Source organism: Dama dama, chromosome 15 (assembly GCF_033118175.1).
Source record: "Dama dama isolate Ldn47 chromosome 15, ASM3311817v1, whole genome shotgun sequence".
Taxonomy (NCBI): domain Eukaryota; kingdom Metazoa; phylum Chordata; class Mammalia; order Artiodactyla; family Cervidae; genus Dama; species Dama dama.
The window spans coordinates 54,083,651-54,097,924 of record NC_083695.1 but is presented as its reverse complement, the minus strand read 5'-3'; the positions used below and the strand labels follow the sequence as shown (position 1 = coordinate 54,097,924).

At 36.4% G+C, this 14,274-nt stretch overlaps 1 protein-coding gene across 2 annotated transcripts in view; it reads left to right on the top strand.

Moving 5' to 3' along the window:
• Positions 1-14,274, top strand: part of PRKG1 (protein kinase cGMP-dependent 1) — a 1,349,869-nt gene that overhangs the window by 1,184,328 nt on the left and 151,267 nt on the right. For both annotated transcript variants that reach the window (XM_061162077.1, XM_061162076.1), the window contains exon 8: positions 9,032-9,097. In XM_061162077.1, coding sequence (XP_061018060.1) covers positions 9,032-9,097 — 66 coding nt within the window. The remainder of the gene's footprint in view (positions 1-9,031; positions 9,098-14,274) is intronic.

Below are 14,274 nucleotides of genomic sequence, written 5' to 3'. Positions count from 1 at the left end.
AGTACTTATGACCCATGAAACACCATGGAATAATTTGACTCTCCTAATGTCTTCTCCCAAAATTCAAACTGTGTTTGGCCAGTTATGTTGCAAAATTACATGCATCATTATCTTAAAAGACAAGACACCGATTAGATTTATCTTAATCCATATTATATTATGAAGTATGGTTCAAATAAGCGGACACATAGTGTTAAGAACAGAGTGTTTGATTTGAATAAATGAACAGAACATCTATTATGTTGTACTCCAAGTTTAAGTTTTTTTCTATTTTTTTAGAGTAAAATTCTTTATTTTTCCCCTTAAATGAAAATACCTGTAAATCATCCAAAAATAGACCCAAATAGACCCCTAAAAAAAGAATGGCTATATAATATCTAAATCTGTACTTCTAAACAACTGATAAAATAATAACAAGGAAAAATGAGAATAAGCTTTTCTTTCTCTCCAGAAAATACACTCAAGGAGACTTTCTTTAAATTTGTAAAGACTTTACCAAAGAGTTTAATATTTGAAACCAGAGCACAAAGTAAATACCATTTTTATTCTAGCAATAACAACAGCATAACATTAAGACTCAGAAATTCTTCTATGGTTATCTCTTATCCTAGTTGGAATGGACAGAGAATTATCTCTAATGATTAGATGGAAGAACAAGAACCATCAATTATGTCAACATTCAGAGGATTCACATATGGAATATGGAAACAATACAGATTACTATTGAAGTCAGTTCAGTTTATGTCACATAGGGAGCACAGCAGAAAAGAAATAGCAATATATATTCTTCTGTTATTGTTTTATATCCCCTTTCACTTTCACTAATTCCATGTGTTAGGTTGGAACATGAAATTGCCAATAATTGGCCATCTTAACCTGCAAAAACAGCAATTGCTTTGGTTCGACCTAATAAATGTCTATGTTCATTGTTATTGAATCATGCCACAGAATGCAGAGTTCATAAGTCACATCAAAAATTCATTATGCCATCATCCCAGCAGAAGTAATATGAAGAAGGAATGTGAAAATTGAATTCTTTCAGATTCATAACTTCGTTTATTGTGGCCTTCCATGGGTATAGATCCAAAAGGATATGCATTCTCTCAGAAAATGAGATAATACAGTGAGTGGAAATATTCACCTGTGTTACCAGAAAGAATGAAGTGGAATTACTTTATGGATAACACTTATAGTTGTTCTGCCTAGAGAAACATTCTCTTTGAGCTTATGCCATAAGTCTCTGTTATCAATGAAAAACCAGAGATTGCCTTGGGAGCATTCTAACAAGTGTATAGAGTATAAACTCAAGTCTTTGTCATAAGTTGGTAAATATTCCTGATAATACACTGATTTTTATGCATTTGTTTGTTTCATTACTCCTATATTGTACAAGGTTCTAAGGGACAGAGATCATATTTTCTGTTTCGATATACTCTCTAATGTGCAGATTTCCATACAGTAACATTTACTTTAGTAAGTGAAAAGGATGTCAGCATTTTAAAAGTATTCATCTAAAATTGTTTCCTTGATATTTTATTTCATACTGTTTCCTCTAATATGTTAAAGGAAAAAAGTTTCACTGAATCTCTTCTGAAAAGTAGATCCTTGAACTAGTCTACAGGATCTGGATGGGGGTTCCTGCCTTCCTTTCTAGTTTCTCATGGTCCTTGCCTTCTTTTCCTCAATCCCTGAATTCCAACTTTATTTGTTTTATAATAGCTATTTCCTATCCCAGGGCTATTGCATATATTTTTTCCCATAAAAAATACATCTCCTGACTCATTTTGCTAACTTAACTCATTTGGGAGTGGGTCTTAATTTTTAATGTCCTCATAAAGGCTGTCATCTTAATTGCTAGATGACATCCTACCTATTATTAATATCTCTGTTTGCATGCTATTTGATCAGCATATTCAATTATACGTTTGCTTACTAATTTAACTTCCATCCCCACTATACCACAGCATTCATACATTTAGAATATAATGGCCTTCAGTAAATATTTGTTAAAATAAATATTGACTTATATTCATGAAAAAATGTAAATACTTAAGAATAATAAAGTTTTTTAAAGATATTCACACCGGTGTTAATTATCTCCTGGCATGTGGCATTATAGTATTTTTCTATTTCCTCTCTTTTTTTGTTGGTTTAACTATATGTATATATATTTCTATAATTAATTTGTAGATATATTTCTTTTGTGGATTTTTCCATCTTGAAAATGCTAATGAAAGATCATGGAAGCCTGCATTAATGAAAGTTTGAACTAGAATAGAGGGTGGTTGGAGGAGCCATCTGCATAAGAATGAAAATGAGAGCTGGCATATTTTAAGGAAACAGTTATTTGCTGTAGGCGTAGCAGAGGATAGTCTATATAGTGCCTGGAAAGATCATAGATCAGTTGGTGGAGGACCTCAGACTCTAAATGAAAGTGTAGAAACTTCTTTCTTTTGAAAATTCTCATACAAAGAGTTGACATGACTGGACTTATATTTGGAAATGTACAGCAAAATGAGATGTGGCTTAGAGAAGGGAGAGTGTCACCACTGACAAGGAGATCAGTTATAAGGCCAGATCAACATTCCAAGATAGAGATGGTGATAGCCCAAAGTAAAGAAGTGGCTCTGAGAATGCAAAGGAAGAATGGGTGTAAGAGAAAAGGCAAAGACAGAACCAATATAATCAATCAGAGCCAATGATGGAGAAAGGAGAGTAAAAAAAAAAAAAAAGAATCTAATCTTTTGAGGCTAAGCAAATATAAGGATGGTGATGTCATTTGCCAAGATAGGAAATGCAAGGAAAACAGTGGTTTTGAGGTTAAAAGAAAATGAGTTAGGTTTGAATTCAAGGTTGCAATGGAACTTTCAGACAAGGGTGTCCCGTAGAAGAAAAGTAAACTTAGAAATTAAGACTTAGAAGTCATTAATACAAAACTAACAGCTGATGCCATAGAGAGTTCCCCAATAAGAAAAGTTAGAGCAATGAAAAGGCCAAAAAGAGAATTTTGGAGAGACACCAGTTTTCTAGTGAGCCAAGAGGATTCAGGAAAACAGACTGAAAAGGTAGGGTCCGAAAACAATAGGCAGACTGGTTTATTATAGAAATTTAGAAAAGATTTCATAAGAGAAACTATAAGCAAAAGAGTATCATGCTTTCTAGATGTTAGAGGATCTTAAAGTGACAATGATGACAGTTAACATTTATTGGTTATTAACTCTATGCCAAGCTTGATAAGAAGACATGTATTTATTTGTATGTATTAATTCATGGTACACTTAGTATACATGTTTTGTTGGGAGTGCTGGAGTTACAAATCATGTTGGATTAATAGTAGGAAGTAGAGTCAGTGAATGACCTGATACAGCTTTTTTTTTTTTCCTCACAATACTTATCTGCTCAAGAACCAAACTTTCGAATAGCACAGCTGAACTTACCACAAATTCTACACTTCTAGCTCATAATTCAGAGAAGGCAATGGCACCCCACTCCAGTACTCTTGCCTGGAAAATCCCATGAACAGAGGAGCCTGGTAGGCTGCAGTCCATGGGGTCACTAAGAGTCGGACACAACTGAGCGACTTCCCTTTCACTTTCTTGCATTGGAGAAGGCAATGAGAACCCACTCCAGTGTTCTTGCCTGGAGAATCCTAGGGACGGGGGGAGCCTGGTGGGCTGCCGTCTATGGGGTCGCACAGAGTTGGACACAACTGAAGTGACTTAGCAGCAGCAGCAGTTCATAATAATTCAAAGTCAAATTTCAAGTGACTCTTTGATGCTTTTCATCGCCCATCAGTTTTGAATATCCTACATGTTATAGTAAGATTGCCCTTGAATTTGAGATGAAAAGGATTTATTTTGTCCTCAATGTAGCTGTGGACACTGCCTGATGCACTTGACTGAGAATGAAGGGCTCTGACCCAGAGTTGCCTGAAGTTCATGAGCTACTGGAGAAGTGTCAAGTTCCGTCAAGGCTGGCACCGAGGGAATGCTAGGACTGTGATGACTGCAGTCACATTGCTCCAGAGCTGAAAAGGGAGAGCCCCTGCTGGCCCCGTTAGGCACTCTGCGAGAGCTACGTTCTGCTTTGGCCTCACACACTCTGTGTTTGTTCTCAGAGATATATCAATGCACTATAGAGTTTCCTAGCGGCCATGAGGCACAAGAGAATTGCTTCTGAAAGAGAAGAGTCAATGTAAACCCTTGCTATGGATTATTCAGATACTGACAGTGACTCTACACTGGGATACAGCGATGATGAAGATTCCAGTGATGAAGTTCAAAGACTATCCGAGTCAGTGAACAGAAAACTGTATTTGCAAATATTTGGGGATAATTTTTCATGCTCTATGATTTCATTGAAAGGAATTTCTAACTCCTCCAAAAATGCTTAAGAAAAGAACACTGCTAAACCTCACAGCTTAGTTCATTAATCAATGGCAAGTTTGTGTAATATCTATTAATCTGCCGAACAGTAGCTGCTTCTGCAGTTGTTCATAGTTATTGTCATGCTGAAATAAACTAATATACAAGTACAGAAATAAATGAATATGAAATTTTTATTTTTAGAGACAACATGCATGCTAGACCTGGACTCTTAGGCATATACACGTGCCTTTACTTCCTATATAAAGAAGTATGCTGTGTTCAGAGGCTATGTGTGTTTGTGAAAGTTTTAAGTATGTTAGATATTATCTTATAATTTTGTTTATAAAATTCTCTTGTGGTCAATGTATTTTCAAAGTCTCATGTATTAGTCTATTAGAAATGATCAAATATCCTGATATGCCAAAAAGTAAAACTGAAAGAATGCTCAGTTTTTTAAAAAAATCATACCATCTCCCTCTTTCTTCTTTTTTCCCCCATCTCCTTTTCCGCATGTCTACACTAGCATTATGTGAAGCTTTTGAGACACTGGTAGATGTTCTGTGTGATTCCAGTATCATAACAGCTATGTATGGATAGATATAAGTTTCATAACAGCATGGAGCTATTAGGAGCTTTCTGTTATAAGAGTATTTAATATTTCATATCTCAGTCCAAAGGATATTTGCTTTTACTTTAGCCCTTGGTCCTATAAAGGAAATAAGCATGCATAGTAAATCACATATTGGCTTATATTCTTTTCTTATCAGAAGTTTCTACAATGTCTCATAAAATAGGGGGTGATTATGTGTCAATACTATGTCAGATGGCATTTGTCTCTCATAGGAGCAGACTGTTTGGGTACACAGGGATGGCATTTCCAGACACCTGCATAGACAAGCATGGTGGCATTAAACATCTATCTTAATAGTAGAAATGCAATAATAGTGTAATGGCAACAGTAATTTGGCATTGAATGAACTTAGCATTGAATGATTTTCTATTGTTATAAAACATTGTTATAAAGCAGCATAGCAGGGTTAGGATGTAACTACAGATAGGAGTTCTAATAACATGAGAATCAAATTGGTTTATTGGTTTAGCTTTGCAGTTGGGCACCCATTAACATATTAATGCTGCTTTATTAATAATTAGATATAATTTTATAATGATGGACAGAGAGGCATGAGTGCTTACTGCTTAGATATCATCCTAAGCATTAGAATGAATTTAGAATAGTTGTTCATTTAAAATCTTATAACAGAGGGTATAGGTAGTGAACTGGTGAGAAAAGAACATGTACTTTGGGACCAGACAGATCTTTGTTCAAATTCCAGGACAGAAACTCATTAGCTATGTCTGTTTTTTGGTGTATTACATATATCCCCATGTGTAAATTTCAGATAAAATACCCTCTGTTATATGTATTAACTGAGATTTGTACAAATTATTTAATGTTTCCTGGTATTTCTTGTTTAGTCACTAAGTTGTATCTGACTCTTTTGCAACCCCCTGGACTGTAGCCTGCCAGGATCCTCTGTCCATGAAATTTTCCAGGCAAGAATACTGGAGTGGGTTGCCATTTCCTTCCCCAGGGAATCTTCCTGACCCAAGTATCAAATGCACATCACCTGCATTTCAGGCAGATTCTTTACCACTGAGCCAGATAATAAATAGCAAATGTTATAACAAACTGTTTAATATGCTGTGTTGTTTATTCCCCATGTTACACATCTTTTTTTTTTTAATTTTGATACATGTCACATTACTAGGTGCTGAGCCTGACTATAGGCTATAACTTTACACATTTTCCTTTTTAAAAATAAAATATTTTCAGTTTTTATCAACTATGTCACTCTTGATCTTTGATTTTTCATCATTTGCATTTTAAAATATATATGTATTTTCTTTCTATTGCAAGGAAATAGCATCCATTTTTGAAAGTATATTCAATTTAGACCAGATAACATGATAAAAATTTTAAATGTTGAACATTTGTGATGAAAGCATATTTTAAAATTTATATACACAGGAGACATTGTTCAAACATGTTATTTTGTATATGTCATAGTTCTAAACACCGTGGACAATTTTAAATTGTTAAGGTAGAAGCATCTTTCAGCTAAAATTAGTTTTCTATAAAGCTGTGGTGGATTTTTAAAAAATCACACTGGCAGCTATTTGTAGTAACATAGGCTGCCATGAGCAGTCTCCTAAGCAGTTAATCATGCAATTTATGAGGTACCTCACGGCCATTATTGACGATTTGTCTGTTTTGTCCACTTTACCAAAAATTCCTACTCAAAAGTGATAATGGACTCTAAAGTATATTATTTATTTCTGTGGAATAGGAAAAGCTCACTTTGTTCTTGGGCAGTAATTTTTCATAAAACACCAGACAGCACCTCCACAAGTACAGACATGATAGCATTGGTGAATGAGAAAAATTAGAAGTAATGAATGGCAGAGCCATTGCTTTCTATGTGTTGGGCATTGTGATAAATTTATCTTTATTGTATTTAAGATCATTAAATTGGCACTGTTATCCTTCTCATCTTTATAGACAAGAAAATTGAGGGTTTCATCTTGTCTTGTAAAACCGAGAGAGTGTTACTCCAAAGCCTGAACTCTATTCTTCCCAAGGGTTCAAGATTCCTGGACCGTATACTTACTAAACACCTCCTATGTGCCAGCCATTCAGGATAAAATTGGGAGCAAAACTAGCCATCGACCCTGCCCTCATAACATTTAGTGAAAGGAGGGTAGAGGCATGAACTAAGTGACCATGCAAATAGATGTATAAATTGTAAACTGTGACAAGTACTTGTATGGAGAGGTACCTAGGGCCATGAGAACAGACAAACAAAGAATCCAATCTAGCTAATTCAGCATGGCATCACTGAGCCACGGGCACCTGGACCAAGATCTAAAGGAAAAACAGTTGTGAACTGGTCAAGGAACTGGAGAGGAAGTTCCTAGGCTTAGGGAAGGTGTGGTAAGAACTCATGACAAGAAGGAAATGAGGTGTTCAGTCATTGGGAGGAGACCAGTTTGGCTAGAAGGTAGAGGATGTTGGGGAGACACTGGGAGGATCACAATGAGAATTGGAGAGACTGTAATAGAAATTTTAGAATCAGAAGAGAACTTTGTATGGTATGCAGATTACAAATATACAAATTTCAATAGGTTTTTTCTTTAGTAGCAGTAACCAATAAAAAACAGAAATGGAAAAGCAATGCCATAAGAGAAACTGATGATATAAAAGCCTGAAGAATACTTTTTATAAAAATGCCAGAGCCCAAGTGAAAAAGATTAAGAAAGATTAAGACATAATGCTAGATCTGAACAAGTAGACATGTCATGCTCTTGTAGGGAAAATTAATATAATCAGAATGTCTTTCTTCTGAAATCAATGTAAAAATGTGATACAACTTTACTAGAATCCCATTGTGGGTTTCTTCAGAAGTGGAGAGTGATTTTAAAGTCTGTATTAAATATGAATGCTTGAGAATATCATCAGGATATTTCTGGAAAAGAATTTTGGTAAGGAGAAACTGCTTTCCCAAATAGTAATAGTTACTACAAAGCAACTGCAGTCGTTAACAAGATGATACAGCAACAGTGAAAGAGAAAAAAATCAATGAAAAAATTACAGTTCAGATGTATTTGTGAGAACTTTGTGTGTTTGAAAAAATAAAATACACTGGGAATATCTTTATTTTCAAAACTTTAAAAGCCTGATATTAGAAACATACTGTTCCAATTGTGATTTTTAGATGTTATTAAGACCATATTATTTTCTATGTACATATCTCTGTAATGTATTTCAAACATATATTTATCATTAATTAGATTAGCTCAGACATCTTACCTTTCTAGGAAACAGAGTGCATTTTCAAGTATAACTTAATGTTTCCGTGACAGTGGTACTATTACATTTTTAGTAGCTCAAAATGTGAATGTTAACTTACCAAATCCACCTTTGATCACTGGATAAGATGAGATAGCAGATTTTTAAATGTTTAAGAAGTTGATAGATACTGCTGCAGCAACCAGTTAGATGCTTGTAAAGCGACAGTACATATATATATATTTCAATCAGAGTGATTAAGATTTGTTGAATATTCTTGAAGAACCTATGAACTCTGGTACAGGTGAATAAGTGTTTAAGTTGGCAAAAGTTTAGCCACGTAAGTACAGGGTCTTTAAAGTATGAAATTGATTAAAATAGATCCATAATTCTCAAGGTAATAATGATAAATTCATACACAAATGGGTTAGGTACTTAAGTTTCTAGAATTATATCTGCAGATCTTTTCTAAAGTTTACCTATTCATCTTCATTCATGTCTTTATCATCATCCAGTCAACTCATTAACTCTCCAGATAGGATAGGGAATGGTGACACAAAATTTTGTTTCATTTGTGTAAGTGAAACTTTAAGTTTGAAAATTATAACTACTGGATTGTAATTGTAAAATCTGTGTTATTAATAACAAGAGTTACGTGGTTTCTCAGGACAAAGAAATTTGAAACGTGAACAAATCTTAAACCTGGAAGAGGAAAAATCAGAAGAGCATAATTTAATGTCTTGAATTAATCACAATGAACACTTTTCTTTGATTTTAAAGGATGCTTTACTTGAACTGCTCTCTATTTTTTATACAGGGAAGATGTAAGAACAGCAAATGTAATTGCAGCAGAAGCTGTAACCTGCCTTGTGATCGACAGAGAGTAAGTACTTTGCTTTCTTATGCGTATTACACACTCGTATCAGTGACACATATAAGTTCCTGGGATGAGACATCACTTCATGGAGCTATCAATACTTGTTTTATATCTTTTTATTGAAATGAGTTTTATATTTGATTCTCATTCCCTGTTATTCTTGGAAGTGGTTCACTCTGCCATTCTAACTTTGTGATTTTTAATAAGGTACTTAAACCACCATGAACTTCACCTTAGTTAGCTCATTTGTGAACTGGGGATAATGCATCATCATGTTGTGAGCATTGATGAGAACACGTGAGAAAATCATCTGTCCAAGTGGTCTTTACCCAGGAGACACTCAACCAGTGCTGTTGGTGTAAATTTTTAGAAATTTGTTGTTATTATTGTTACTAGGAAATGGACTATGCCTTGAGCATGTTTTAGTTTTCTCTATTCTACCATCCCCAGATTCCTAAAATAGAAGTATTTAGGAAGACATTTTTGGAGAAAGCATCAGTTCTAGACATAGGCATGTTTAGGGTCATTCCAAGTTTGTTCGGTGACACATCCGCCTGTTCCTTCTCTGTCTTCTTCCTTGCTAGTCTCATTACCTGAATGCTTTATTGGTTAGACTAAAATGTCAGATTATTTTATTGACTCTCCAAGAGCCTGAGTAAAATGCTCCACCACCTGGAAGCAGTCCTCCAAACATTTTCTCATTGCTGTGTTTGTGGATACATCATCACAAAAGCCAAGTGCCTGACCCGGGAGAAGAACTGTAAAGCATCCATTTTAGTGGAGCCCTTGCAGCTGGAATAGGCTGTGTCAGTGTGGAATGAAAGTGAGTGGCAGATATGATCAGAATGATGGAGTTGAATGTTGAGCTCAGGAGACTCTGGATGAAGAGAAATCCCACTTGATTTACAGATCTTACTTTTGCATGCCCCTCTGTGCTGGATCGCTAGAATCGGAAGGCATCATTGCAGGATGATAGCCATGTGTGTGTGCTGAGTCACTTCACTTGTGTCCAACTCGTGACCCTGTGATTGGTAGCCCACCAGGCTCCTTAGTCCATGGGATTCTCCAGGCAAGAATACTGGAGTACCGCGTTGCCATGCCCTTTTCCAGATGATGTCTATGCTGCTGTTGCTAAGTCGCTTCAGTTGTGTCCAACTCTGTGCGACCCCATAGACGGCAGCCCACCAGGCTCCCCCGTCCCTGGGATTCTCCAGGCAAGAACACTCGAGTGGGTTGCCATTTCCTTCTCCAATGCATGAAAGTGAAAAGTGAAAGTGAAGTCGCTCAGTTGTGTCTGACTCTTAGCAACCCCAAGGACTACAGCCTACCAGGCTCCTCCATCCCTGGGATTTTCCAGGCAAGAGTACTGGAGTGGGGTGCCATTGCCTTCTCTGAGATGATGTCTATACCCATGAATATTTCTGAAATAGATACTCTTCCTCTGGTTCCCAGAAACAACAACTACCTATTCATTCTTTCTTTCATTTGATTAGTGTCTTTTTGAGGCTTTATCACATACAAGGCATTGTTAGGTGCTATAAGAAGAATTAAATGAGCAGCACAGATCCTGGTTTGAGGGGTAACTTCTAGTAGAGGCACTGTGGCATTTACAAATAACCATCAGGTAAAGAAGAATGTAAGAAGGGTCCAGAGCCCACATTTGTGGGAGTCGACAACTTCTGGGGAGAATCAGAGAAGTCTTCATGAATAAATGGTTTCATTAGGTAGATCTATAAGCATAGGAGCAGCAAGAGAAATAGAGTGAGTAGCATCAGCAGTACTCAGAGCAGAACTATAAGCCATTTCAGCTGGCTAAAGTAAAGCTATATTAAGGTAGTTGGAGGAGGAAGTGTGACAAGTAAGTTCACAAACATGTTGGGGCTAGTTCAACAAGATCACCAAATGGTGGATAAGGGTAATTCTGACAATTCTATGCAGCAAAATAGTGTCACTAGGACATTGAGAAGGCTGTATGAGGTGAATTAGAGGGAGAGGATACAGACAGAATATCTGGTTAGCAGTCTGTAAATCTCAGTGGTCATCATGAGATCATAAATAGGAGGCATTGTAAGGATAAAGACATAAACCCAGAGGGCTGAGCACTTGCCTGAATGTGAAGAGTAAGAAAGAAACTTAGAAGATCTAGGAATATAGAAAAAAAATTAGTTTGGGAGGCATAAGAGTTATTCAATAAAAATATAATGAGTTTGACATACAAGTTGGACACTTAGGAACAGGTGCCTAGCAGGAGGTAGAAAATGTGGGACAAGAATGCTTGTTAGAGTTAACTTAAAATTAACTTAAAAATTGCTTACATAGAGTTAACAACTGAAGCCATAAAACTGGATGGAATTGCATGAAAGAATAGAAAAGATTAGAAGATCAAGTTTAGAATTCGGGAAAATTCTTACATGTAAAAATGAGGCAGAGGAAGAAAACCAGTGATAAAACTGAAATGTTAGCAATCAGAATGGTGTAGGAAACCTCAGATACCAAGAGAAGATTTCAAGAGAAAAAGGATAATCAGCAGAAATAAATGCAAGTGAGAAACTGAGAAGCATATATAGAGAGAAAAGGGCAACACATTTAGCAACCTGGGAGAAAAATACATAATAAAATGGTGAAAGTGGAATCCAGATTTCAAAGAGTGGGTGGGTACTGAGGAAGTGAGAGCATTGAGACTAAAGGATTTTTTTTCTTTCAAGAAATTTAGGCTAAACAAAGAAAATAAAAAGGAGAGAAGGGCGGGCACATGAGGTAGTAGTGAGGTCTTGGAGAGTTTCCTTGCGATGGTTCTACACAAACCTTGAGGAAGATGGGCTTCCCGGGCGGTCCAGTGGTTAAGACGTTGTGTTTCCTTGATTGGGAAACCAAGATCCCACATGCCATGGTGGCCAAGTTAAAAAAGAAGAAAGAGGCAGGGCTGGGAGTGACACTTGATAGAAATGTGTCCACAGGGGAGGAAATTGTGAGCAAATAGGGAAAGAGAAATTGGAAAACATGTTTTGTTTTGTTTTGTTTGTTTTAATTTTCTGAAGATAGTGAAAAAGAGAATAGGTAGAAAATTTGTAGAGATGTAAACAAGGAAAGTGATGGTAACTTGAATGGCCTTAATCTTCCCTCTAAAGCACAAGAGAATCTGATGAGGGAAGAATGACAGGGAGGCTGAGGGCTTGCCTGCTGATTGAAGATGGAGGGGTATTTGTATCAGTTTATATACCTACTTTCCTTTGTAATGATTCTACCTGGAAGACGGGATGTTTAACAGAACAGGAAACTGAAGTCCATAAAAGTTTAATAACTTCTTAAGGCTTTGTGGTTGATATTAAAGCCCAGATTAATCAAGGCATGGAAACAAACTATTGGGACACTGAGAATTATCCAGCGTAGGTTCTTCAGTTTCATTGACTGAGATCCCAGGAGATGAAGGAGCATCAAGTAGCATCACATACATACTTTTGCCCGTATCCATTTTCTTTTTTCAAACCTACTTGTATATAGTGGGCAGTGAGGAGTGTATGGACTTTGTCAAATAGAGTCCAAAGCTCAACACTCGAATCTTTACTACACCATGTTATGACAATATGGGCAATTTATTTTAATTTAATTTCATTTTATTTTAAGTCTCAGTTTCCCTATCTGAAAACTGGGAGATGCCTAAATTATAAAATTGTTTCGAAGATCAAACAATTTAATATATGTCAAGGTCCATACACAGCACAAGATATGTAGTGAGCGCTCAATCAATATGCCCCTTCCTCTTCTTAGAGAAGGTACTGGAATCTCCTGGATTTAGTAGTTTTTTTCTCTCTAGTCAGCATAAGTTTATCGTCAGAAGTGTATGCAGAGAGCATACCTTGAGGGAGATCTAGCTTAAAACATAAATAGAGAGAAGATAGCTTGAGTCTAGGGCTCAAGAGATGCATTTCTATGCTCTTATCAGAGGAGTTGAGATTCCCACCAAATGTTGAATCCCAGCTTAAAAAAGAAATTAAACTGTAACTGAAGGATCTTGTCATAATCCTGCTGCTAGTAGCTAATTTATGGCCAACTAAGGGAGCACCAGGGCTTCACCCATGCAAACAGATTGGCAGCATTAGAACTGTCGACACATGGAGCTTCTTTCACAAGTTTACAACTGAGGTACCATGTTATGTAAGCCAGTGATTATGCTTTATTATTCCAGAGGGAGAGCAAAAGAACATCATTGTAACTAATCATGCATGTCAGAATTTTTTTTTTTTTAAATCTCATTGACAAACTAGAAAGTGATAAACAGATACATGTTGTTCTCAAGAAGCATTCTTTGAGGATCAGTTTCTTACATTATTTTCATAATTATCTGCAGTGATTCTAAAATTCATGAAAATTGACATAAAGAATTTGAATCTAACAGAACAATCTATTTCCATTAATAACATTCTTGAATACATAAAACACAACTAAGTATATTTAGAATATCTTATTTTAGAATCCATGAAGAGAAATAAATGTGAACGTGAGTATATCTTTGTGGCCCATAATCAGTTATGCAATCCACTTCTTCATTGGTGTGGTAAGTTATTAGTAAAGTTACGAGTTTAAGTAAGACATTTTTTGATACATTGAGATCACTAGTAATTTTATTACTGTTTTTAACAAAGAGTCACATATTTTTCCCCAGAAAATTAAAATCTAAGAGTCTAAACTCTATCCCTCATTTACTGTATAACTCTAAGATGCAGCCATATTGGTTATAAAAGTTGAAATGTTTTCATGCTAGTTGGTAAACAGCAATGGTATGAGTTCCCTTTGTGTTTCTCCCACCCCTTTGCTCCCTGGTCCTCTGCTTCATCCAGCCAGGAATCTCCAGCCCTATCCTTGATCCAACAACTAGAAAAGGGTATTTGGCATATACCAGGACCAGTATCCCTGGAGAAGAAAATAGAAACCCACTCCAGTATTCTTGCCTAGAGAATCCTGTGGATAGAGAAGCCTGGTGGGCTGCTGTCCATGGGGTCACACAGAGTCGGACACAGCTGAAGCACCTTAGCATGCATGCATGCATCGGAGAAGGAAATGGCAACCCCCTCTAGTATCCTTGCCTGGAGAGTCACAGGGACAGAGAGGAGCCTGGTGGGCTGCCGTCTATGGGGTCGCACAGAGTCGGACACGACTGAAGTGACTTAGCAGCAGCAGCAACA